Consider the following 27,261-nt stretch of genomic DNA (forward strand, 5'->3'; position numbering starts at 1 on the left):
TTACAATGGGACCTGACTAAACTATAATATCTAGGGATGCATATTTGTGTGATAAAACCATTAACAATGTAAGTAGTCACACTACTGAATTCAGAATGGTATTTATGGGGACAGAAAGGATGGATTAGGACACAGCTCTCTATTATGATCTAAGTGTCTACCCTTCTGCCACTCACCCTCTTATTTGTGCCTCAATATAACATCTTGATGGGAGAGCTATTTTATAAGTTAATTCAATAATCTTTCCACGGAGCAATTAAATGCACTAAATTACCATTCAGAGAACAGGTTTACAGTGTGTCTGCAGTTACCTAAAAGCTTATCCATTGATTCACGTATCTGGTCCGGATGGGCAGCTCTCTCATTCCCAAACTTCACTGGTCTTCTTGGGATGGAAGCGCTACTTTTCTTGCCATGGCTAGGTAATTCTGAAGAGAAACTGCTTCTGTCTTTTACGGTTCCTGCTCTACGGCTCTGTTTAGATGAATGGAAGTGGCGAGCAGGCAAATCATCATCGGAGGATGAAAATTCATCAATAAGCTGAGAGTGACAATCTTCCTCTGTTGTACAGAGTGGATTTGTCTTCCTCAATGTTTTGGGGAAACAGTGAAGTTTCCTTGTTTCCTTTTTGCTCTTAAACTGCAGTGAACTTTGCCGTCTTATTCCTGAGTTGGAGGAAATGTCAATGTCATCAGATTCATCACTGACATCACCAGTGTCTTTTCTTTTCATAATAGACTTCAGGGTCATGCTCTCAGGACTCAAGATTTTTGAAATTAATCCATTTCCTGTCTCATCAATCCTTCTGCCATCACTACTGTTTATTTTTACAGGATTTTCTGTGTGAGACCCTTCAGCTCCATTTAAGGGTAGCTTAAGCCTGATACGACTGTTAGGAAGCCTCTGAGTTGTGTACTGTGTGGGAAAGATGACGTCGCTACCTTCTGATTCTGTGTCACTCTGTAAAACACTATGATGTCTAACTGTAGTTTTAAAGCTTTCCTCATCATCAGACTCAGAAGCAGCATTCTGTCCTAAAATCTCTCTTTTATCAGAAACACATGTTTCACTGGTACTGGGGATCCGATCTGGCTGCTGATGCCGGGAAGCACCAGCCACATCCCGAGTCTGCTGCCAGCCGGCGTCGCTGGCTTCCATGGTGAGGCGTGTGGGCTGCTCATCCAGACTCTCCTCCCCAGAGGTGGCATGTCCATCGCTGCCCTCGGCTGCTTTACACATTGCCTCAAATAGTTTAGAGAAGCCACACTGGAGTAAGGTGAGCTGTCCTGAAGAGGCCGAACCTTTGCTTGTATCCGATGCTCTGTGCTGAGCAATCTTTGTTCTTGGGGCTCCCACAGACTCATTGTCACTAAGGTCACCACAGAGATCACTCCCTGTGCTTGGTCCATTCTGTCCTCCAGGTTGGTGACAGCCGGGCTCTTTGGGCTATATAATAAGCCATGACAGAAACAGAAGAAAACATCAAGATGATGTTACTGGAAGGAAACTGATTTTGGTCAGAAAATTTAAATACAAGTACTTGGCATTTCTTAAAAATACATCTATAATAAATGTAAAAGATTTAATATTAGACTCTGAAACAGTCATTTTTCTTTCCAAAATAAATAAAAGTTCAACCTAAAATATTGCATGATCAAGTCATTTTCAAGGAAAATGGCTTCTAAGATACAGGGACCTGAAATTTTAGCTTCCCAAGTGAAAAGCATGCTCTTCAATGCTTAAGAATTATTGGGATTTACTGAGGACCAGCAGATAATTCCAATCACCCTTGAAGAACAATACAAATTTATAAGTTAAGAAAGTAAAGAATTTATAGCTGCAGAAAGGATCAAGTTGATTAAAAATAAGAAAACAGGATCTTAATCACTAGAAAACAAAATTTTGAAGTAAAATTTGCTACATATTTAAGCCCAGTGTTTAATTTTTTTCACATTTATTACAGCAAAATATATCCTTCAGATAACTGAGGCTTAACAGTAAAAATCTTTGGGAAAGTGTTACCTCGTGATTTTCTGCCAATATTTGATATTCATATATTTTGTTAAATTTAAAAAATGTTCTATTTTGTTTTGCTTTGTTGTACAGGGTTTCACTCTATAGTCCAGGCTGGCCTTGAACTAGTGGGAATCCTACTGCCTTAACCTCCCGAGTGCTGGGATTACAGGTACGTGCCACCACGTCTGGCATAAAAACTTTTCAGCTCAAATTCAAGATCAGTGTTCTGGAATAAATTCATAGTTGAGTCTTGGTTATGGACTGTGTCTAGATGTCCCTCCAAAGCCTCACGCAGTCGTATGTGGGGTTTTTCAGAGATAGCTGATGCTGGGGTTTTTCAGAGGTACATGATGCTGAGATTAAGGACACCCTATCCCAGGGTGAGTCCTATCCACACTTACCATAAAATGCAAGGGACAGAAAGAGAGTTACTGTGGTTGCTTGTGGCTTGCTGCTTGCTACCTCTACTGCTTGTCTTCTGTCTGTTATCTCCTGCCTGCTCTGCAATGCCCTTCTGCCACCCCACCACTGAAACCTCTACAAACTGCAAGCTGAAACAAACCTTGGAATGGGTATTTTGTCTCAGCAATAGAAAACTTAACTAATACAATCTCTAAAAAGAAAAAACTGGTAGTAATAATAATAAAAAACCTTTCACGTGTCTTTTACCTCTAGAATGACCTTAGGATAACAATATACATTTCATGGTATGTAAGGTGAGCAGCTACTAAATATTACAAGATCAAGGATTCAAGTGAAATACATCATCTGCCTCGATTCAGAGAATGATTGTACATAACAATAGCTACTTTTCCCGTTAATTTGACTTTCAATAAAATGTTATTTATCTGGGTTGGGCTGGTTACCTACAAGGTACATTTAGTTTCTGATTTAGAGACTGGTGTAATTAAAACTGCAGTTAAGATGCCTGATGCCTGCTCCTGAATTTGTTCTTACAATATGGATATTAAATAGGTATAAATTACTAATGAGAGGATACATTGTGTGCCCTGGATTTTTTAAAAAAGGATTTTTTAAAAAAAGATTTTTTTTCTTTTACACAGTGAGAAATGGAAGAAAAAGGAAAAGAAACTTAGGCTTGTCAGAAGGGGCATTTTCCAGGAACGGTGGGGCTACGCAGTCATACATCACTGACCGTTTCCAGTTCCTGGGCTGCAGGTCCTGCTTTCAGCCATGTTGTGGCTGTCATGATGCCTGCTTCCACTTGGCCTTCTCTCTACAATGTCAGCAAGAAAATACACAAATCACTGTGCAAAATGGGGAAGAGAAACAAAAACAACCAAACAACAGCAATCACATGTTAAATCCTGGCACTATGAAAGGAAAACTAAGTGTAGCTTGCTTTAGCATTCTTAATATTATTTTTCATTGCTAGGAAATCATATACACTCTTATTCTTAATTCTTGTCTTAAAATTTATTTAGACATAGAGAGCTAATAGTACTTTCTAGCTATTAAAGGCACTACTAGGAAAGACAGAGGAATAAAAAAATGTTACCTATTTACCTAAGAATGACATGCATACTTATCATTCCTATGTACTAATTATGGTAAGAACATATTAGTAACATTTCAAACACCAGAGACAATGGTGAACATTGGAAAACTGAAACCTAACTTACATCACTAGTACATTTATCATTCATATTTGTTTAGAAGTATTTATGAAGCCCTTAGGTATAATAGACACAAAAATGAAAAGATCCAACTTAATATGAAACTAAAAATGCTACCTTAATTATATAAGAGGTTGCTACAACTTGTGGGAAAGTTTTAGGACTTTGGTACAAATAGCCTAAATACTAGAACAGTAAAATTTTCTTCAAAAGGATATCCATTCTTTCTCTTTCTAAGGCTGTATCTGCTAAAACTAGTAGAACAAGGGGAAATATTGCCATCATTAGAGTGCCCAATTTACACCTAAACAGACACACCACAGCATGAGCCAGCCACGTGGTATCCAGGGTAACAAGCAAGTCTCCAAAGAAGAACAGGTCCTCTGTCTCACGCTTGGAGGCCATTAGGTGAGGAGATGGGAACCCCAATCCTAGCACTGCCACTTTCCTCTTCAGCACATACCAAGTGGCAACCACAGAAACAACGGGCAGGATCAGAAGTCCTCCAGCTAGAGGACCCCTCTGTGGTAGGCAATGACAAGTTCAGTTTTCAGTTGCTCAGCCACCCATAACTCTTCTTTTTCTTCTACCCTGTACATGATCCATCAGCGAACCCCAACTGTCCACTCTTCATAATGGGTGCAGAACTCCACCCACTTCTCATGCAATCTGCCACTAACCCCAGTCCAACCCACCGCCATTTCTGGACTTTCTTCCTAATTGGCTTCTTGCTTCTGCCCTCCTGATATCAAATTCTATTAAGCTTCTATATTCTAATTCTCAATCATCAAGATAATGCAAACCAGGCTAAATCTTCCCTTTATAACCCTCCAGTTGCTTTTGTTTCATTCAAAATAAAGGTCAAAATTCCTGCATGGCCCAGCCCACTGACATCTCTTCCGCCTCATCTCTTTTTCTCATTTGTCCCCCTCCAGCCTCACTTGCCTTCCAATTTAGAATTGTACTTAATATAACCTAAAAACTCAGCAACAGACATCACACACTGTGTAACAGTTCAAATGTTCCCAGGATACGAATAATGTACACCTTCTTTTTTCTCCTTGATCAGTGACCATGTCAAACTACTTCTGAACTTGCCCAGTGTGACATTCCATACTGCTTGCTCCTTGTGTAAATGTCTTCTTCCACCTCTCATTAACATGCTCTAAGTTCCTTAAGTACATGGACCAGCTTTTTCTTGAACTTGCTTTATGGTGCTTATAAATTAAATGAATTACATTAAGGTTTTACAACAAAGTTCTCAAGGTCGAGGGAAATAGCTTGATATTTTCCCAGACTCAGCTTTCTGATCTATATTATAAAGAATTGAAAAGAGGATGATTCCAAGACTTTATGAAACCCATACTAATGTCAATTAGAATAACAGGTTAATATCATTAGTACTCTGATCTATTAAAGAATTTAAAGATTTTTCCAAAAAAATATAAATATCTCATTTGAAGAATAAGAAACATCTGAATGTTGAGGATGAACAAATGGAAGAGTGTGAAATATTAGTGTGGAATTTTTATTAGGAACAGAAAAGAAAAATCTCTATGAGAGATGAGAGTACATCTTAGGGAGTATCTGGTAACTTTTAATCAAAACATTTTGTAGTTTCGTATTTAGAAATTGTTTTTTTCAAAATAAACTTCCCTCTGTAACTCAGAAAATAGCTTGGAGTTCATACTCTCCTCATACATGTATCTGTATACATATGTGCATTATTTATAATTATGCATGGGAAAACTATTTTAAAGGTACCGCAACTCATTTGCTATTTCTCTAAAAGTAAAATGTCTAAGCATAAACATTTTTTATAAGGAGAACTGAAAATTTCTCTGAAAAGTTACCAACAACTGTACTTCAAGCTTCTTGATAAAGCCATATTTAAAATACTGTGTTATTGAAAGGGTTAGAGAACAATTTCACACCTCCAAGATGTCCCTTGTAAGACAAGACCCCTGGGATCTCAGCGTGAAGAGGTTGTGGGTCCCGAAGAGCTCTCCTCGATGCTCTTTTGATCCTTGAACTGCCTCGAAGTATCTCTTGGCATTTTCACTTCCAACCACCACACAGTGAAGTTGCTAAAACAGAAAAAACACAAGGATTGGAAGTGTTTGTTCCAATAATATGTCAAAATTTCCTGGCATTCCCTGGATATACACAGCCTTAGCTGGAGCAGACCGAAGTCTCCTTAGGGAGGAAATTTTGTTTTAATTTCCCTGGCAGATGTTGCCATTATGGTGAAATATAACAATAATCTGGTCAGTCGTGCTGAAGCAGAGATCTTATATTTTCTATTTTATCTGTTTTCTAACAGCTAAGTCAAGATTACATTTTCAGGGACTATCTACCTGATAAAATGTTTAATAGTAAAAGTGTACACTTGAATATATATTTCTTCTTACTGAACTAGAAACTTAAAAATGGAAGAAATAATCACTATAACAGTAAAGTTAAATGACATTCCAAAGTAATATATGATAACGTTGTTGCTGTCAAACTAATCGTACCTGATTACACTGTAACTTAACAGCAAAAGCCTTGTCACTGTAGAAATGCAGCATTTCTGAAACAATTCTGAGTATAAGAAAGAACACTAACATGAAAACCTTAAGGATATAGACTATCTTAGTGTCAACATTAGTGTGTACCTTGTTTGCTGGACATCTTAGTAAATGGAATGTAAACGTGTAAAATTAAAATATAATCTGATTAACCCTACATACACTTTAAAATGTGTGTAAGAAAAAAATGCACAGAATGGAAAATAAATTTATTGTCAATGAAAATGGTGAAAAGCAACACAACTATTTTGATTATCAGAGTTGATTTGCACTGCAATATGTTACTGAGTACTAAAATTCTTTGTGTGTGTATGCGCGCATGTGTTTGTGTGTGTGAGAATATAAGCGTGTGTAGTGCATATGTTCTATGGACTGGGCCTCACATGTGCTAGGCAATTACATTCCCAGCCTTTAAATTCTTATTAGTAACTGTTAGTATAAAATACTTAGTATATCCATTTTGTTTACATTCTCTCATTTCACCTCTGTAACTTTATGTAATCTCCATTTCAAAAATAATAAAACTGGAATTTCTCCATTTTAGAAATAAAAACAATTTTAGAAAAACGCCCTGCCTACCTGTGCCAGCTAAGAAGTGCCAATTTTAAAATCTGTACAGGGGTTTGGCTAAATCAAATATACACTCTTAATTCTTACCTACAAGATACCTCTCTTAAAAGAAGACTGTTTGGAGCTTAGTTTGAAAAGTTATCCATCAGCATAGCAACTTGAGCAGCTCAGTATCAATGTTCCAGGAATATGAGGTTTAATCTTGGGAATATAGAATCACAACTGCAACTGATGGCCCAGTGTTTTACTTTACTCTTGCTACTGACTAACACTGATATTGTCAGATTGTAGATCTACTAACTATAATCACTAAGGTAATTTGCAAGCCCTAATGTGGCTTTGTAAGTTTCCTAACAAATATTTATCATGACATTTATAAAAAGCACATTATTTTGTACTTCAGGTAAGTTTTCCAAAGTGGCTTCAGCGAAAGTGAGAACCAGGTGCTTTCATCAGTAGGCTAGTTACGTCTGAAATTCAAATGACAGAGGAAGAAAAATAAGTGTTGGAACTGCAGTTTAAGAAAAAAACCACATAAAGACACAAAATACTTGAATTTCATCATAACACTAGATAAGACAGAAGCAAAAGAAGGAGAAAGAAGACAATATTCATCAAGTTAAGAAGTCCAAGGCCCCTTCCTTCTTGAAGGCCAACAGCGTATCTTCCCAACTTCCATGCAGCTTCTGCCTTTACATCTCCATCTTTGCCTCCTCTGCCCCTACTGTTTCTTCTTTATAAGGACTCTTGTGATCTCCTGGGCCCACCCAGATAACCTACATGGATGGGGGATTAGGATGTAGACATTTGGGGGGACCATTATTAAGCCTACCACAGAGACAGGTGCACAAAGGAAAAAGGGTCATGTCAAAATGACACAGCTAGGCACCTTGACGGGGTTCCCACTGGCCCAAATGAGACAATTTGAACTTGAAATTAATGGTGATATTCGATGAGCTATAATCTGTTACTAAAGTAGAAACCCATGAGTCCAGATTTACATAAAGAAAAGAAAAGCTCTCTTTTGTGGTAGAACACCAAAGAACAAGGAGAGAATAATGGAAATAGAAAAGGCACACCTGAGCACCATTATGACAGTAGCTAACTCAGACAGAAATTGTTATACCTTGGATCCAGATTATTATGCACTCCTAGGTGGGCTTTCTGTAGGTGGTTGGATCTAGGGTGTGTGATAACGGAGTTCAGCAAAGTCCTGGGTGTAAATGATGGAAGTCCCAGCCTCGGTGTGGGTGGCACCGATCAACAGGCTTACAGCCTGGATGGAATATAAAGGGAGAGAGGAAAGGCAGGCTGGATGCTGCGGCCTTCTGCCTGCCACTCCATGAACTGTTTCTCACCGGTGATGCCCCTCTGCCATGCCATCCCGCCTCACAGCCAGCTAACTATGGACTGAAACCTCTACAAACTGTGAGCTGAAATAAACCTTTCCTCCTTAAGCTTTTGTGTGCAGGGTACTTTGTCCTAGCAACAGGAAAAGTAACTAAAGAATCATCAATGAATGCTAAGGATGGATACAAATTTGATGAGAAATCAGATACTGGCAGTGTCTTAGAGGCTTGCTCATGAATTGCTTATTAATCACAAAGTAAAAAAAACAGCAATGTTGCAGGGGAGAAACCTGCAGGTCACCATCCTGGGAGTTCTCAAGGACACCGTAAGTAGAGTATAGTTTGTGGCCTGCATCTGAAATGAGGAAAACCCAGTGAGAGACATACTGCACAAAGGAAGGCCTTTCTCTTTCACACTGTTATGCTCATCAAAGGTGAAAATTATTCCACATTGAAGAGCTGAAAGGCCCCAGTAAATGGACTATGATTCTGATTAGTTTTTCGCTCCAAAAGGAAAAAGGAGACACTGTGGGGGAACTGGGGAAATTCCAGTGGGTTAGCAATGAGATAATATTAATGGTCTGAATAACTACATTCTGGAGAACAAAATGGGGAAACAAAGCTAAGCTGTAGAACACTAGGCATTACTGTTTATAATGTATAAAGCTTTATTTTAAAGTTAATTAGTTGGTTATTTTTGCAGTACTGGGGACGGAACACAGGGCCTTTGCACTGAAGCACAATCCCAGCTTTTTTTTTTTAAATTTTGAGACAGGGTCTTGCTAAGTTGCCCAGGCTTCACTTTCAGAGTGCTGGGCTACAAGTGTGCATGACCACACACAGCTAAAACTACGTTTTTATATGATACACAAATAGAGAAGTGTCCTTGTTTGAAGAAAATACACACTAGTGATAAATCTATAATATTCTCCCAAATGGTTCAGAAAAAGGATGATAATGGCTAAGAGAAAGAGAAAGCAAACATGTAAAATGTCATCAACTGGGGAAGCTGGATAAAGTCTGGGGATTCTCTATGCTTTTCTTACAATTCTTCAGTAAATATTTCTCAATATGTCTGAGTGTGTGTGTGTGAGACAAACTTTCTGAATACTAAACTTTAGACTTCATATAATGTTCCGAACATAAAGGAGTACAGTTGGCATATAAACGATGTTATTTTTAACAGTGCATAGTATCTAAATGCATTATCATAACAGATTCAAACAAAACACATCAAAGTGAAAAGTTCCTCAAACTGCACAGATCTCCCCTTATCAGATCCCTCCTAAATCTCTATCATCAGTACAGTTATAGCTGATTAAATAGCCTTATATGCAAATGGAGCTGATATGCTGTAAACATTGTTCTCCACATTGCTTCTCACCCACGTGAAGATATATCAGAGATCTTGTGGCATCAGTAATTTGATCTGACTCTAGTTTCATCTTTCTGTTGCGGAGTATCTATCACTGGTGTAACAGAATTTGTTATTGTTCTGTGCTCAGGCTGTTTCCTTTTTATCTCCCAAACAAACACTAACAACACTGACTATAAATCCCTGTCACCATCATTCCCTAGACACATACAAGAGCATTTACTTCTGTTCAGTTGGTATGGAAAAGGTGCTACAAATTTTAAAATGCTTCAGTCAGCTTCTAGACTAGTCATACACCAGTTGTATTACCAATGATCATTTGTGAGTACATTTTTACAGAGGCCTACAATAGTGAACAGCATTAATCTCCCTAACCAGCCCCAAATCCTGCAAGAGAAGACTAAAAAAATTTTTAAAAATTTCTTTTGCAGAATGTGTAAAACACATTATATTTTATTTCATGTTTCTAGATTACCAGTATGGCTAAATATCTTTTCACATCTGTATTAACCGTGTGTGTGTGTGTGTGTGTGTGTGTGTGTGCTTTCAGAGAACCGTCTACTCATGGACTTTTATTGTCTTACGGGAGTTTTTAGTATTTTATAGCCGCTTCGCCTTTATTGCATATACAGCAAACATGTCCTCCTCATCTCTCCTTTAATTTGATTTTCAGTTTTGTGGCTGTACAGAAGTTTCATGCAGAAATTTAGCCAGCTTTGGCAAATGCCTATGTGGAGTCCTAAGACTGCTGTAACAGAGTATCACAACCTGGGGTGGCTTAAAACCACAGACACCCCTCCTCCCAGGCTGCAGTGTGAAAGAGCCAGCGGGCACGTGGCCCTGCATTTCCAGAAGGTTCTAGGCGCTGACCTCTCCTCATTGATTCTTGGCCCCTGGAAACGAGCAGAAACCGGAGTGTGTTCTGGCTTGTAATGGTGCTGCTGTAGTCTTTGCCTCCACTGTCTATATCCAGATTCTGTCTTCTTAGAACCGTGTCAGACTCCGGTTACAGAACAGCCTGGGGAGGAGTTCACTTTAAGCTCATCTGCGAAGACCCTGTTTACATACATAAGATCAAATTCACAGACACAGGCTCCAACACCTCTTTCCAACAGGAAAGGGCACAGACAGACTCACACGGAGGTTCCCTACGGACTCGGGTTTATGTTCACGGGAGACACTGACTGCTGGGTAATTTTTTGTCCCTGCAATAGCTTCATCAGGTTTTGGTACAGGATTCTCCTGTCTTTGTAAAATAAGCTGGAAGTGTTTCCTCCTCTATTAAATCTTGAATAGGATGCATCACTGAAGTCAGCTGGACTAGGACCTTTCTTTGCAGGAAAGCTCTGAATAAAAAATTCAGCGTCTCTTAATAAAAAAAAGGCTATCTTTTCCCCTCATTTGAAGAGACTGCCCTTAAGCATTTAGAATGGCTAACAGGAAGTGAGATGTCTGTTTAATGCTACTACTACTGCATATAACGATTTTGTGAGTGGTTATCTCTGCATTTTTAAAGGATTTTCCGCTTCATACTCGGTGTTTTACCCTTAAAGATGGCATAAATGTGACTATTTCCATTCATCTTGTAGTGCTTAGTGGACCCAAGTGGTCTATAGACTCTTGCGTTCTGTATGTTCTCCCCATACTTTTCTTCCGTTCTTCAGCGAGGGAAGGCTGATCCTGAAACTTCCGGATCTGGAGTCCCTTTTCCCTAACATCTCTTACCTGTGTTCTAGCTCCGTCTTTTTGCTCTGCAGTCTAGACTTACTTAGCCTTTTCTTTTAAACAAAAAGTCTGCTCTTTGCTACTTAGTCTATCTCAGAAAATTTTGATTTTCTGAATCTTTCTAATGGATTCTTTCCCTAGTCGTCCATTCTTGTTTTGTGGAAACTATCACCTCGTTTACCCTTTGAAAATATTTATACTTCTTGAAACAATCTTTCGTTTTATTAGTTCTGTTTTCTCTGATGTTAATTCTTTGTTACAACTGCTTGTTCTAAGTTTCCTATAACTCCCATAGCAACTTATTTCTCACAATTCTGGAAGCCAGATATGGGAGATCAGTATCACTAAACTGGAATCAAGGCGTGGACACAGCCATGCTCCACCTGGAGGCAGGGTGGCTATCCCTCCTCTCTTCCAGGAGGCTGCTGCAACCCCTCAGGTTGTAGACAGATCATTCCAATTTCTGCCTCTGTTATCATACTTCCTTCTTCTCTCCTGTGTCTGCCTCTTCCTTATAAGAATATTTGTGGACCATCCAGTATACACTCCCCTTCTTAGAATTCTTAATTGAATCACATCTGCAGTCTCCTTCACATTAAGTGGTGTCCACAGGTTCCAGGGACCAGGATCTCCTGTTCTTGAGGGCTGTTACACAGTGCCCTTTTCACAGTACTTACTGTCTGTCACTGTCTAGTAATTACTTTTGGCTGCTTGCTCATCTACCTTTCAATACCTTACATACTATCTCAAGCTTACTCCCCTGGTTATGTGAAGTGTGGTGGGCAGTGCAGGTATTTAGTCTCTTGGGCAATGGGAGAGACTTTCTTCTGGATACCAGGAAAAAACTGGAGCTTTGCAGACTTTCTTTGCTTCCACTATTTCTAGCAGAGTCAATATCTCTGTTGACTATAATTTGATACAACTTTGATAAGACCATAAAGAGTCCTCCATCAAGGGATGCCCCAAGGAATCACCCCAGGATCCCTTCTTCTTGTAGCAAATGCTGACTCTTAGATGGAGACACTGTTGCACCTAACGTTTTCAGTATTCTTCTGTGTTCAGGTTGGTTTTTCTTTAAATCTAATCCCAACTGCTTTCTTTCCAGATTTCTCACAATTTTTGTGCCAATGAGAGAACTAGTCTTGCTTTCACATTTATAGTTGCCTTTTTTGGTTGGGTTTAAAAATTCTTTCCTCCAAGGATTTGAGGACTACTTGGGAGGTGGGAGTGTTTCTCACAGGCACCCGCGGCTCAAATTTCATGTCACCTTTCAATTATCTTTAACATTCCAGCTGGCCTTAAGCGCTACAGACATGTTTATTCCACTGGTGGTTCAGTGCTGTCTGTCATGAGAAATGTAAGTTATGGACCCATCACCCACCTGTTAATGCCTTTCCCTTAAGTGACTGCCACCTTATCCTTATTTGTATTATACAAAGCTCTGACAAATTACTTTGTCTCCTGAAAACTTTTATTGCATATTATTATATGGCAAGCCATTTTATTTTATTAAATGAGCCAAGACAAACAGATAAAAGGAAATGTATGTAATGATGGGTTGATAAAAATTACATGATTGAGAAAACACTCTTACTTGTGACAAGTCAGGCATATTCTAAAGATCAGCTCCTACGGTGAAACTACAGTAGCACCTTGCTTCATGAAGGCTTCTGTTTGCAAGTGATTTGGTTCACAAACAGAAGCGTTTGGCAAAACTTTGTTTTTGTTTGCAAACTCTGCATCAGGTGAGGAACATGACCGTTGCCATCTTTCCTGCATGAACACAAACACTGCCATCTTCTCCAAAATCATACAACAAATGAAGTTCATGAAGCAAGGTATCACTTGTGTTCTAATTTTTTCAAGACTGGTTAAGTAGATTAGAAAAAATAATTTTCAAGTAGCTGTGTTGCACCAAAGAACAAAAAGATGATCCATTTCTTGTGGAATTAAATAGCTTAAGGAAAAAACCCAAAATCTGCTGTGTACAATTCCATTTTTAGAATGAGGAAAACAGCATAAATTTAAGATTGGATCATTCTTGGGTTAACTACCACCACTTGTGGCAGATGTTTGCTCTTAAACTGATGCCAACCAAGTACAGGGAGTAATTTAAATTTAACATTTACAATTAAATGTGAACCTCATTCCAGATCTTGTCAAGTGAGCAGTTATAAATGAAGTAAGTGTTGCTTATGTAAAAGGATAGATGGAGCAGTAACTGGTGTCTTAAGCACATTAGAGACTTAATGTCACGTTAGAGAAATACTAAAACAGCACCAGCAGTCAGCATGCGTGAGTCCTATCCCTCTACAGTTTGGTGTACTGGGCTTCTCGGTGCTCTCAGTTTCACTGTGTGTAGTACCTATCTCTCCCGTCACCTTCACAATCCGGCCCACATAGGAAACGGTAACACACAGCCGTCTATTGGGAGCAGGTAGGGGAGGTTCCTCAAGACTGGACGCTGGCGCAGGCACTCCTGCTGCCCAAAGCTGTGGGCCAGCCAGCATCAGTGCACCTGTAACCCACCACAGTGGACCACTGCATCCTGGCCCGCCATTCAGAGAGGTGTCACTTTGCTACTCAAATTATGATCTGGGGACTAGAAATACAGGTAGCCCAGGGGCCAGATTAAAAGGTTCAGATCTTGGGTTCTACCCCAGACCTACTAAAGCAGAATCTGTGTATTAACAAGATCCGTAAGTACTTCCTATTAACGTTACACACTAATGTTTATGAAGAACTACTCTAAGAAACTTTCAGTACCAAAAAAAAAAAAAAAAAAAAAAAAAAAAAAAAAATCAATGAACCTAAGAATTAATCTGTTTCACAGAGGTATACTCAAAAGTATATTCTATAATCTTTATTCAATTTCATAATAGAGTAAAATACAAAAATTCGTTCACAAATGTTCCTAAGTTTTGAAAACAGAAAAATGCTTACTTTTTAATTAGAAAATGGGAAATATATTTACCTGCTTGTACACCTGTCGTAAATACATGATTTCTTCCACAGTTCCCAGGGATATCAGTCTAAACACTTTAACATCCCTGCATTGTCCAATCCTATATGCTCTGCAAAAGAAATATAAAACAAAAAACAGAAATTAACTAAAACAACTTTCAGTTTAAATTAAGTCAGTTTTTAACATAACAATGGAAAATTTTAATTTAAAATTAACATTTTTTGTTGGGTATGTTGTGTCATTTATCAACAATATATCTTTATATAGACTATTGAGGAAAAAATTAGGGAAAAATAAAAGTGCATATCAACTTAATTTCTTTTACCATCTTCGCCTCCTAATATTGGAAACTTTTCCTGAATTCAGGTGTTTCTTTTACGGCACTCCATATGAATAGATTGTTATGCTCTACGCTTATTGCCCTAGTAACCATGTACCTGGAGTACTGATCACATTGTTATAAATTTGTTATAAATTAACTGAGGCATTGCCATACTGTTCTGTATGTCATTACCTTAGTAACTTGTTTGCTGTGTCAACCATTGCTCCCTTTGTGAGAGACAAATGATACTGTGTCAAACTTTGTTCACTTTGTGAGAAACAAATGTTCCTGGAATTAGCAGACCAAGGGCTATAACTTAAGAAAAAAAAGGGGGGGGGGCGCTAACCACCAACTTCGAAAGGTCTCTGACCTCAAGCAAAAGAAAACAAAGGCCTTCCTAATTCCTGCTCTGTCACTTACTTGGTTAATGTGATATAAAAATCTGTCAGAATTCTGACTCAGTTGCACAGCTTTGCAAACTCCATCTGCTCTGTGCTGCTGGGCACCAGCTAAAATAAAGCACTCCTTTACAGACATCTTACACCCACCCCCCCTTCTTGACAACAGACAACATCACGGGGCTTGTCTTTTTGGGGGGTATAACAGGATTATTCCCAAATGATTTCATTTCTACCAAATTCCCCCAACTGGAAACTAATCCATAGTGACAGAAAGCAAATTAATGGTTGCTTGGGAATAAGAGGTGGGGAGAAACAGAGGGAGGGATTACAAAGAGCAAAGGAAAAATTGGGGGTATGGTGGTTATTTTCATGATCCTGATACACAAATAAGTCAAAACTAACAACTGTGGGTTTTCAATACATCCAGTTTATTGTAAGCCAGTTAGAATTCAGTAAGACTAGATCCATAACTATATCGCTTAGGGAAAAGTACTTAGCCAAGCGGAAAGTGCATTGGAGATGCAGATTTAGTCTACTTCCGTAGAGATTTCTACTCAGTGAGTTTGACTGAACGTTGACTCGAAGCCCAGGTGTTCTGACATGGACCACAGCAGTGACTCCAGGTCTCACCTGACTCACTGCAGTGATTAACCATGGGTCTGCTCCCTGCAGTGTTCATATGTTCAGTGTTTACTGAATGCTCTGGGTCAGGCCACCTGTTACAGTTGCTGACGGGCAGATGGAGACAGGGGCAAGGTTACATTACTGCAAGTGTTACAGTTAGAGGAAATTTATTTTGCTGTTTGGAGGGTCATGTGTAAGTCGTTATATTTAGTGGCCCCGATTCCTCCTCACAGAGAAAGACTTACACCCTGGATCCTGCAAATCTTCTATCACCCAGGAACCAAAGGCTCCAAGGAAGAAGCCCAGCCCCTCAGATCACCTGTGCATTCTCTCCCAGCATGCATCTGGAGTGGCTGGAAAAGGTTCCCACAATATATTTGGGCTCGAAGAAAGCCACAAATGGATCTAACAAAGTGTCCTTTGGTTGGTTGCTAGCCAATTGCTTAGCAAACAGAAGAGATTGTTAAAATACATTTCTTTAATATTTCATAAACAATACTTTTTAATAGTTATTTTGCACCTACACTTAAGGATTTGTGAGAGATGGACCTTCCAGCTTGTAGGGAATGCCACACAATATGTAGGCCCCATTATGTACACACGCCTCCTTCACTCAACTTCTTGGTTTCTCCTACCAAAGACAGGAGGAGAAGAGGAAGGATGGGGAACAGGAGTGCACTGTGCCTTGAGGGAATAATTAGAAAAAACAAAATACTAGGTTTTGGTGACCTAGATGAAAATGTAAAATTATAGCAAATGTCCTCAGATGAGAGGACAGGGTGCAGAGGCTGCTCTCCAGTCAGACCAAGCAGACGCTAATCCTGCTGCTCACTGGCTGTGAACACAAGCGAGTTACCGAGCCGGCTGCATGGTGAGATTCTCAAAGATCAGCAGGGTACGCGAGCCATTTTTAACCATACTGCATGCGGGCAGAAACTCAGAACAGTTCCTGGCTCACAGTGAACACCATAAATATAGCTGCTGTCTTTAGTCTCCTAAAAGTATTTGCATAAAGCTGTACATAAGATGTACTATATGATAACTATAAACAGAATTACTGACTAGTAAGTCTTTCTGGTTAAGCCTTTGTGTATAACTGCTTTTTTCTTTCAGAGTAGATTTTTTAAAAATTTCCCTCAATTAGTCTTTCTTTTTTTACTTTTTCTAGTTTTCTGTACAATCCCTTCATTCTCATTTTTTCAAAATTAATTTAAAAGTTCAGCAGGACTTAAAATGATCCATACTGATTTTATTTCATGTCTACATAACCAGTTCTTCTCTTTTGATTTTTCTTTACCATAATATATATTTAAGCATTTTAAAATTTATAATTCAGTGTCATTAATTATTTACACCCTTGTGTAACCATCATGACAATATATTTATGCAACTTTTTTCATCTTCAGAAATAGAATTGCTTACCCATTAAACAGTAACTCCCTCCCCTGGTGACTACTACTCTACTTCCCATCCCTAGGAATTTGATTATCCTAGGTATAATAGATGAGGGAAACCATACAATAGCTGTCATTTTCTGCCAAAATCAGGACTCCTTTCCTTATCACTGATAGCAGAGAAAAAACATCTTTAGGTCTTTTACTACTGATCATTATTAGCTCAGTTTTTCAGAAGTGGTCACTGTGTTGAAGTAGTTTCCTTATTCAAAATTTGTTAAGTGTTTTTTTAAATCATGAAAGTCTAGTCAAATGGTCTGTCTGTATCAATTGAGACAATCACTGTAGGGTTTTCTTCCCCCCTCATTGAAGCAATAAGCTATACTAACTTGTGTAAAATGTTAAATACCTTGTACTCCAGGAATACATACTACTTTATTATCCTTTCAACATTTTCTGAGTTTAGTTTCCTGATATTTTATTGAGCATTTCTGCATTAACCAAGAGTTAAATGGGCTATAGTTTTCTTGTACTGTCTTTGACCCTGGTATTGCAGTATTGTTGGTGTCACAGAATGGTGTTTCTTCCTCTTCAAATTTTCCAAGAGTTTGAGAAGAACTACTGTTAATTATTGTTTGGTAGAATTCACTAGCAAAGCATCTGGTCTGGAGCTTTGCTGTGGTGGGAGGTTTTTAATTACTATCTGTCTCCTTGCACAGTTACAGATAACAGGTTTTGCTATTTTTTCATGATTTAGTCTTGGTAGGTTGTGTATTTCCTGAAAGTTGCTCATTTCACCCAGGCTGAGTTATTTGCTGGTATACAAGTGTCCACTGTAATCTCATAACCATTTATATTTCTGCAGTATTAGTAGTAGTGAGAGCAATGTCCCCTTTTTGATTTCTGACCTCATGTATTTTAACTGTATCTCTTTTCTCTGTGTCAATCCAGCTAAAGGGTCAATTTTCTCAACATTTTCAAAGAACCAACCCTTGGTTTAACTGAACTTAAAATTTTTTCTATTTGCTTGTCTCTGCTGCAATCTTCATTGTTCTGTTCCTTGGTAAGCCCTGGATTTAATGTAGTGGTTTTTTCCCAGCTAGCTCCAAAGGTGAAACAGCTTACTGATCGGAAATCATCCTTTTCTAATGTAAGCACTGATGGTTAAAAATTTCCCTTGGCCCTTCTTTCATTTATTTTGTAAGTTTCAATATGTTGTGATTTCATTTATCTCAAAACATTTTTAAATTTCCTTTGCTGTTTCCTCTTTGACTCGTTAGTGGGTAAAAAGTATGTTGTTTAATCTCCATGCATTTGTGACTATTCTATTTTTTCTTCTGTTGCTGATTCTAGTTTCAGACCATTGAAAATGGGGGAAAATACCTTCTATGATTTCAATCTTTTTAAATTTACTAACGCTTATTTTGTGACCTAAAGTAGGGTCTACCCTAGAGAATGGGCCACATGCACTTGTGAAAAACATACTCTGCTACTGTTCTGTTAGGAGAGCTCTATCGACGTCTGCTGGTCTAACTTGTCTGCAGTGTTGTTCACATCCTTTATTACTGATTTTCTGTCTGGATATATTACCTATTATTGAAAATGGGACTCTAAAGTATTCTACTGTTATCGTAGTGCTGTTTGTTTCTCCTTTCAATTCTCTGCTTGCTTCATATATTTCAGAGTTCTGATGTTTGGTACATTCATGTTTATAACCGCTGTAGTTCCTTGATAAACTGAGTTTTAACACTCTCACAACAGAGCCTTGAGGTGCTTTCCTGGCAGGTGGCAGGTGGCTCTGAACCACCAGTCCAGCAGCACATTAATGACTGGGCACCATGGAACAGTCCCATCAGGTGGCTTGTTGCTGACAGGACTGCCATGCATGTACCTTCATCTGCGGTTCAAGCCAGTGGGAACATGTTAAATCATGGTACAATGTCCACTTTTTTCCTTCCAACGATTTTTGATTTAAAAACTATTTTGTTTAACATTGATACACCTATCTCTGTTCTCTTTTGTTTAATATTTGTATTGAGTATCTTTTTTCACTTTCACTTGCAACCTATGCATGTCTTTAGATCTAATCTGAGTCTCTTATAAAGAGCATACAGTTGGACGCTATTTTTTAAATCTGTTCTGCAACCTTTTACCTTTTGATTTGGGAGTTCAATCCACCGATATTTAAAAGTAATTAGAGATAAGGAAGAACTTACTTTTGCCATTTATTTGCTTTCTCTGTGTCTCATAACTATTGTCTCATTTCTCAATACTCCTTTCCTCTACATTGTTATATTTTTAGTGGCTCACTTTTATGCCTCTTGGCTCTTTTTATGTATACCCTATAGATATTTTCTTTGTAGTTTCCCTGAAAGCAATTACATATAATATCCTAAAGTTATAAAAATCTGCATTAAATTGATACCAATTTAGCTTTAGTTGCATTTATGATCTGTTCCTGTACAGTTTCAACCATATCTTTATATTATTGATGTTACAAATTATATCTTTATATACTGATATTTATAAATTATTTATGCATTTGTCTTTTAAATCTATAGAAAATAGGGGGCTGGGGATTTAGGTCAGCAGCATAAGCACCTGCCTTGCAAGCAGGCAGTCGTGAGTTCGATAAAAAGGAAAAAGACAAAAAAAAAAAAAAAACTATAGAAAATAACAAGTAGAATTATAAGTCAATTACAATACTGATATTTCTATTTGTCCCTGTACTTACCTTTGCTGGAGAAATGTATTTTTATATGGCTTTGGGTCACTATTTAGTGTTTTTCATTTCAAAGTGAAGGTCTCCTGTCAGCATTTCTTCTAATGCAGGTCTTGAGGTAAGAAACTCCCTCAGATTTTGTTTAGGAATATTTGATTTCTTCCTCATTTCTGAGGGACAACATAGCCCAATATTAAATTCTCAACTGAATTTTTTTGTTGTTTTTGATAGGCTTTTTCCTTCAGTATATATATATTATTACACTGCCTTCTGGACTGCAAAGTCTGCTGAAAAAATCTGTAGTTAAATTTATTGAAAATCCCTTCTATGTGATGTGTTTTCCTCTTGCTACTTTCAGATATTCTCTGTCTTTGATTTTTGACAGTTTGATTTTAGAACATCTTGGTGTGGGTCCAGAATTTTAACTTTCTTGGCTTGCCATACCAATGTTTTTCCCTCAAATTTGGGAACCTTTTCAGTAATTACTTCTTTCAATAACCATTCTCCTTTCTCTCTCTCTTTGAGAACACTGTAATATGTAAACTGGCTCATTCAATTTTACCTCCTAAGTCTTTTGGGATATGTTTATTTTTTCTTTTTTTCATTGTCATACTTAATAATTTCCAATAATCAGTTTTTAGGCTTGCTGATTATTTCTTCTACCTATATGCATTTGGATTAAATCTCTCAAGTAAAATTTTCAGTTCCAAAATTTCTGTATACATGGTCCTCTTTCTTCCTTTTTCTCTCATTTCCTTCCAATGTCTCTCTAATATTCTCATTTCTGTTCACATGTCCTTTACCTGATTTCCATTTCATTCTTTCTCTATGTTTTCCTTCAACTCAAGTATTTAAGAAAGCTTTTAAAAATGTTGTTTAATAAGTTCACAATCTTGATTTCTACAAGGACAATTTCTAGAGAGTTTGTTACCTTTAATATGTCACATTTTCCTGTTAGAACTTTAAAACAGAAAAAACTCCTTATTGTTGAATACCTGTAAAGTGTTTTTCAAAATAATGATAACTTTTAATAGAAATCATAAATGCTACATCCCATAAACTCAATCTTCCCAAATATGGCCCCATAACTTTTAATAGACATTATAAATGCTATATTCTATAAATCCACTCCAGCTAATGTGGTCTTTGTTGACAACTATTTGGAAAAACAGCCATCTCTTCCAGTCTATGCAGACTAATGTAGAAGACCTTCACCAATTACTGGGATGAATCTGTTTTGTTTTTTTGTGAATGTTTTTTGTTTTGTTTTGTTTTTTTGGTACCAGGGATCGAACTCATGACCTCACACTTACTCCACTAAACTAAACCCCTGGCCCACTGGGATGAATCTTAAACCTTAGTAATAGCTTAGGGTGGAGGATTCAAATTCTCCCAGTTCACTTCTGGGTATATATCCTCCTAGGATGTGCAAGTGTGTATGTGTGTGCATTTGGATCTCCCTATATATCTCATTACTTTTAAATGTCATAACTTCCCAAAAAGTTTCACATCAAATTCTTCTCAAAGGTTTACGTGTTCTATTATAGTCTTCTTCCCTAGCACTTGCCCAGAGTTCACTATTGGCTCTGACAGTTTCTGCTGTCCGAGATCCAAGCAATGCCACCATTCCCAGCTTTGTACTGAGTCATCTAAGATAGAAATGAGTTCCCTGGGAGGCCCACAGATAGGTCAAAGGTTGTACAGGATTCTGCACTGTGGTTTTTGGCCTGAGAGGGCACCAGGAATAAGCCACCTCCTCTCAGCTGAAAAGCACGTGATGGGGTACAACAGGGAGAGTCACAGCACTAAAACACTTCCTATGGCTTGAAATTCTTGACTGGGACTTCACCTGGTCACTGGAGATCTCTGACTGGTTTACAGAGCTCCTGTGAAATCATTCTGCTCAGGCACCATTTTCTAATGCTACCAAAAAGGAATGAAAACACAGGTTTATCTAACCACTCCTCTTTCTGTGTCCTGAGGAGATCTGGGATTGCCTCAGGCTTGGCACACTTTATAATCTAGTTCCAATGTCAATTCAAGGAACTTTTCTACTGCAGATTGCCTGCTTGTCTATAAAATTACCAAATTATTCTTTCAGCTTCAATGAAGGAACACTTGTTATAGATAACCCCTCTGTAAATATAAAGCATGAAAGGGAAGTTACATTAATTAATTAACTTCCACAAGGGCACACTATGGTCTGTTTCTCAGGTGAGAATCTCTCTGTCTTCCCTGCACACTTTCCCGGATTGCAGCTTTTCTCTGTTGATTTCTTGATCTTTGCATTCTATCTTTAAGGAGTTTCTCAAAATGTCTGATCAGCCAGCAATGAACTGTACTATTTTACATTAGTGTTATGGATTTGTTTTTTCTTCTTTAGTCATTTCTGTCATATTAATAGATTTGAGAATGACAAAATAAATAGCTGTTACTGTTCTGTTATTGGACGATAGAGGATCAGGGTTATCTTACACAGAAGCTTCTGCTCCTTTAGTATAACCCTGCTATAAGCAACCTAAAAAGTTAAGGAGTATTTTTAAATTAAAAGAATTTGCAGATCATTTTAAATTTTGCCAGCATTATACCTGTCAATAGCTTGAAGATCATTGGCTGGATTCCAAGTAGGATCAAATAAGATAACAACATTGGCACCAACAAAATTGAGGCCTAGTCCACCAGCCCTGGAAGAAACAGAAAAGAGCTCATTAAAAAAGCATCAACTGTTGCACTAGAGCTAAACTGTGCCAAGTTTCTGCAGACAAAACAGTAAATCATACATTAACATCATAAAAGCAGGATGATTAAACCACTCAAATAAGATACCTATGGCATATTCTTTTTCTACTATTCTAGAAAATCCTTGAAAGAGATGATCATTTGAACTGATGCAAATAGGCTGTGCTTGCTACAAGTTTTGGACACTCAAGTACTATTCCTGTAAGCTTTCCCTACATAATTTAAAAAAAGTTTTATTTACATAAAATAACAGAGTGGTACTTAGGTTTACAAACTAATTTGTTTTATGATTCTGGGAAAGACAGCTGCGTTTGTGTTTGTGTCGGGAAGATGGCCATGGTCATGCTTGTCATTCAATGGGAAGTTTGCGAATGGAAGCAAAATTTTGCCAAACGCTTTTGTTTGTGAACCGAATTATTTACAAACACAAGTGTTCATGAATCAAAGAATTACTGAAATGTGTTTAAAAATCGGTCCAGGAACAGAAGGACATAACTATTCCCCCCATGCAGCCCAAACCCTTAAACATTATGCACAACATGAACAGAGGACCTGAAAGGTGGAGACAAGTGCCTCCCACACTGACTCTTCTTGCTTTGTTTCTCCTTAGTCTAGCCCAAGTTGGCTTCTGCAGAATTTAGGAAGCAGGCATTATCCACAGTCACAGGCTAAAAAATGCTCCCCAAAAAAGGGCTGATGCCCCTAAATAATTACATTTTAAAAAGAGTGAAGCCCAAATCAATAATATGAAGACCTATCTAGAATCTAGAAAAAGGCAAAAACTCAGCAAATAGTTAAGAGTTAACAGCAGAAATAAATACAACCAAGCATAATAAAACAATAAGAGAAAAAAAAGGAAATGAAAAGCACAATCTTTATTAACTTTTATAAAGAATGTCACAGATAGACAGAATACACCAATTATCAATATCAGGAATAGAACAGGAGCTATCACCAGCCATTCTGCAACTCCTAAAAGGGTAGGTGAACACCATGCACCATTTGATCTTCATAAATTCAACAAATTAAAAATGGACTAATATCTCAAAAACTACAAAGTATTAAACCCAACTAAATAAAAAAAAAAGACTTGAATAGTCTTGTAGCAACTAAGAAAATTAAATAAGCATTTAAAATGATCATAGGGGAAAAAGTAATCCAAGCCTGATAGTTTCACTGGAGAATTTTATCATTTACCAAAAAATGTGCATCAGTTTTTTGTGGTACCAGTGATCGAACCCAGAGCCTCATATACGCTAGTCAAGCACTGTACAGCTGAGGGAAATCTCCAACCCTTTCCAAATATCATTCTAAGGTAGGGTCTTACTCAGTTACCCAGGCTACTACTGAATTTGCTATCCTCCTGCCTCAGCCTCCTGAGTGATAAGATTATAGGCTTATGCCAAAATGCTCAGTGCAATATCAATTTTCACAAAATCTATTCCACAAAATAAAAAAGAACAATTAACATTCACTGTATAAAGCTAGTACCACCCTGTTCCACTTACCAAAGCCAAACAATTAAAAAAAAAAAAAGGGAGGGGGAGTGAAGAAAACTTTCCATCAGGATTTGCATGAATTTAAATTTTGAAAAATCCTAAAGAAAGTATCAATAAATCTAAAAATACATAAAAATAATTGTATACCACTGCTGATTAGTATTTATTGCAAAAATTCAGGGCAGGTTCAAGATCTGAACCCAATGAATGTAATCTATATTGATAGGCTAAAGAAGAAAAGCCAGCTCACATCAATGGATGCAGAGAAAGTAGTTGATGAAATCCAGTACCAATTCATAATTTAAAACTCTCAGGAAGTTAGAAATTCCTCAGTTCAACAAAGAACATTCCCAAGAAAGCCATAGCTAGCACCACAGTTAGCAGTAAAGGGCTGTACACCTTAAATCTGGAGAGGAAAGCGCTATGTTCCTGCTCATCGTTCTTTAACACCACTAGTTCTAACTGCTGCAGCAGATGAGAAGAAACAGATAAGCAAATCAGGCAGGAAAATTACTTGAGGAGGAACATCTATATAGAAAGTCTCAAAGAATCTAGGGGAAAAAACTTGCTAGAAATAGGTAATCCCAGAAATGCAAGAAGGTACATGATTAATCTAACCACTCCCCCTGCCCAGTTTTTGTATGGTCAGATTGAATATTCCTTATCCAAAGCACTTGGGGCCAGAACTATTATAAACTTAGGAGTTTTTCAGACTTTTGACTATTTGCACATTAGAAGATATTCTGGGGATGGAAGCCAAGTCTAAACCATGAATTCATTTATGTTTCAAAACTACTTTACAAAGAGCTTGAAAGTAATGGTATACATTACATTTTATAATTTTGTACATGAAGCCAAGTTTGTCCATGATTTGCTTGCTAAAGGGGCTAAGGGTTTTTTTTCCCCTCATGTTAAATAAACTAGATGTTGTATATTGTGTTTTGACTGCAATCTGTCACATGAAATCAGGACTGGAATTTTCTACTTGTAATATCATACTAGATTCTGGAGCATTTGTGCTTCAGATTTTTGGATTAAAAAATGGAAAACCAAAAATTGAAAGCAATACCATTTACAACCACACAAAAGAAAATGAAATGCTTAAATATAATATAAAGGAAGCAAAATACATACAGCATTTGTAGGTTGAAAATCACAAAATGTTGATTAAAGAGATCAATGCAGATCTGAAGTGGAAGATCCACATGCTTATGGATTGGAAGGATCAACATAACGATGTCAATTTTCCCAGACTGAGCTATGATAAAATTCCTATCAAGATTATGACAAAGTTATTTTTGTACATTCTAAAATTCATGTCAAAAAGCATGTCACAGAATACCTAATACAATATCGGGGGTAAATAACTTGAAGGAATTACTTTACCTACTGCAAAAAAAATGCCACATGTTCTCTGTTTCCACTAAGCAGAGAACAAGCTGCCATCAATGCTGATTTTGCAGTGAGCTCCCTCTTATACTTTTCTGGCCTCAGAGGGTTGCTTTCTCCATATACTTTTCCCTAGGTTGCTACCTACACACTCACTCATCAAAATGAAAGCCATTCTAGGTATCATTTTTTCTTCTCCATCACTACTCCCCTTTCTCTATGAGTCAATCAATATTAAATCCCGCCAAGTTTATCTGGAAAATGTTTATCTATGAGTCCATTCTCTACTGTCTTATGTCAAACTGTTCTTACACTGACTTACAGGTATTACACTGGTCTCCTGTGATCCCTTCCCTAGGACTTTGAATTCATTCCCACTTTATATAAAAATAGTTTTAAACTTACAGTAAAAACCCCAAGTATAATGGTCCCGTTTGAAAATTCTAAAGTCTTAAGTTCCTACTGATCAGAAACCAACCTATTTCCTCTGCAGCTACTCTGATATTGGTCATTCTGGAACTTCAACCAAAGAACCAGTAAAATATTAAGTTGCCTTCATACACCACCTTCAGATAATTTTCTCTGCACTCTTTCTTACCTGGCTCACTTTGTCCTTCTGGAGTAATTTATAAATTCTGAACTGGATATTCCTCTTCTCTCTGCCTCCTGCTACCCTGCATTTACCACAACGGACAGAAAACTTCCTTTCACATATTTCTAAACAACTCATCCTCTATGTCCATACTTCTTTGGCTATACACTTTAAAGGTGCAGTGACCAAATCTTTTACATCTGTCCTTCTCTACAACCTGTCATCGAATAATCAGTTTCTTAAACCGAACTTTGTACAATCAACAAATGACTCCTACTTTGCTACTCCTAATTAGACCTAGCTCTTCTCTACATGAACTCTAAGCTCCAGCCACTTATATTCTCTGGACATTAGTGTATTTATGTCACTCTCTCAGCCTAAATGTGTTTCTCTAAATCTATTTTTTCATTTCTCTCTCATGAAGTCTTACCTAGAAGGGGCCAGGTTAAACATATGATTCTTCTATAATCTTCATCAAACTTTCTCATAAGGTTGACATGAACCTAAACACTGAATTTGATTTGGTTCTCGTCCTATTGGACTTGTTACCAGAATTGTGGAAAGAATTAAGATTGTGAACCAAGGCACCACTGTAAATGTAATTCACTGCACAATGAGAAAAATGAAACAATAACTGAACTTGTCTTTTGCAAAACATAGCTGAAGAAAATGTATTAATTATATTATTTAAGATTATTTATGTAATGACTTACATAAAAAGTTACTTCTTGGAAACAGTCACAGTAAAACAGGAGTCCTAAGCTTCTTTCTTTGCCTCAGATGGGATTCAGTACAGAAGGCAAAGCCATATGATACAAATAGTCTCCAAAGGATTTCCACAAAGGAATGTAAGAAAAAATTACAAAATACACAGATAAACAACCTACCTGGCAAGAGCCAGAGGGGATACCAACAAGAAAAGTTAGCATCTCCAAGTACAGGAAAGACAGAGCAAAAGTGCCACCCAGAAGGAGGTTTTTTAAAAAGAGTGATTAAAATTACTAAAGAAATGAAAGGCTAGAAATCATAAAATCAGAATGCAAGTAAAATAGGGTAGATTTGGAAAAAATAGGATTCCATAAATTAAAAATACAATCTTTAAAAATTAAAATTCAATTAGGCAGTGGTGCACACCTGTGATCCTAGCTACTCAAGAAGCTGAGGAAGTAGGATCTTAGATTCAAGGCCAGAGTGGACAACACAGCAAGACCTCACATTGAAAATAAGTTAAAAATTCTCTTTATAGGTTAAAAACCAATTTTCTAAGGCAGGCGAAGAAATAACCAGGATCTTTATAGCAGTTCTCAGCATACTGAGCTGAGGGAGAAGGGATGAGGAAGAGATTACCACCTCTATTACAGTTCTGTATTAA

At 37.5% G+C, this 27,261-nt stretch overlaps 1 protein-coding gene across 7 annotated transcripts in view; it reads right to left on the reverse strand.

The window, feature by feature from the left end:
• Positions 1 to 27,261, reverse strand: part of Ercc6l2 (ERCC excision repair 6 like 2) — a 114,024-nt gene that overhangs the window by 39,427 nt on the left and 47,336 nt on the right. For 5 of the 7 annotated variants that reach the window (XM_063227388.1, XM_063227389.1, XM_063227391.1 and 2 more), the window contains 6 exons: positions 25,043 to 25,180; positions 22,259 to 22,354; positions 14,217 to 14,316; positions 5,588 to 5,740; positions 3,173 to 3,253; positions 312 to 1,446 (listed from right to left, as the gene is read on the reverse strand). In XM_063227388.1, coding sequence (XP_063083458.1) covers positions 312 to 1,446; positions 3,173 to 3,253; positions 5,588 to 5,740; positions 14,217 to 14,316; positions 22,259 to 22,354; positions 25,043 to 25,180 — 1,703 coding nt within the window. The remainder of the gene's footprint in view (positions 1 to 311; positions 1,447 to 3,172; positions 3,254 to 5,587; positions 5,741 to 14,216; positions 14,317 to 22,258; positions 22,355 to 25,042; positions 25,181 to 27,261) is intronic. The other 2 variants (XM_063227390.1, XM_003468400.5) reach the window with 1 other exon arrangement.

This window comes from Cavia porcellus, unplaced genomic scaffold (assembly GCF_034190915.1).
Source record: "Cavia porcellus strain 051 isolate PalLab524CR breed Dunkin Hartley unplaced genomic scaffold, mCavPor4.1 scaffold_17, whole genome shotgun sequence".
In the NCBI taxonomy this organism is placed as follows: Eukaryota; Metazoa; Chordata; class Mammalia; order Rodentia; family Caviidae; genus Cavia; species Cavia porcellus.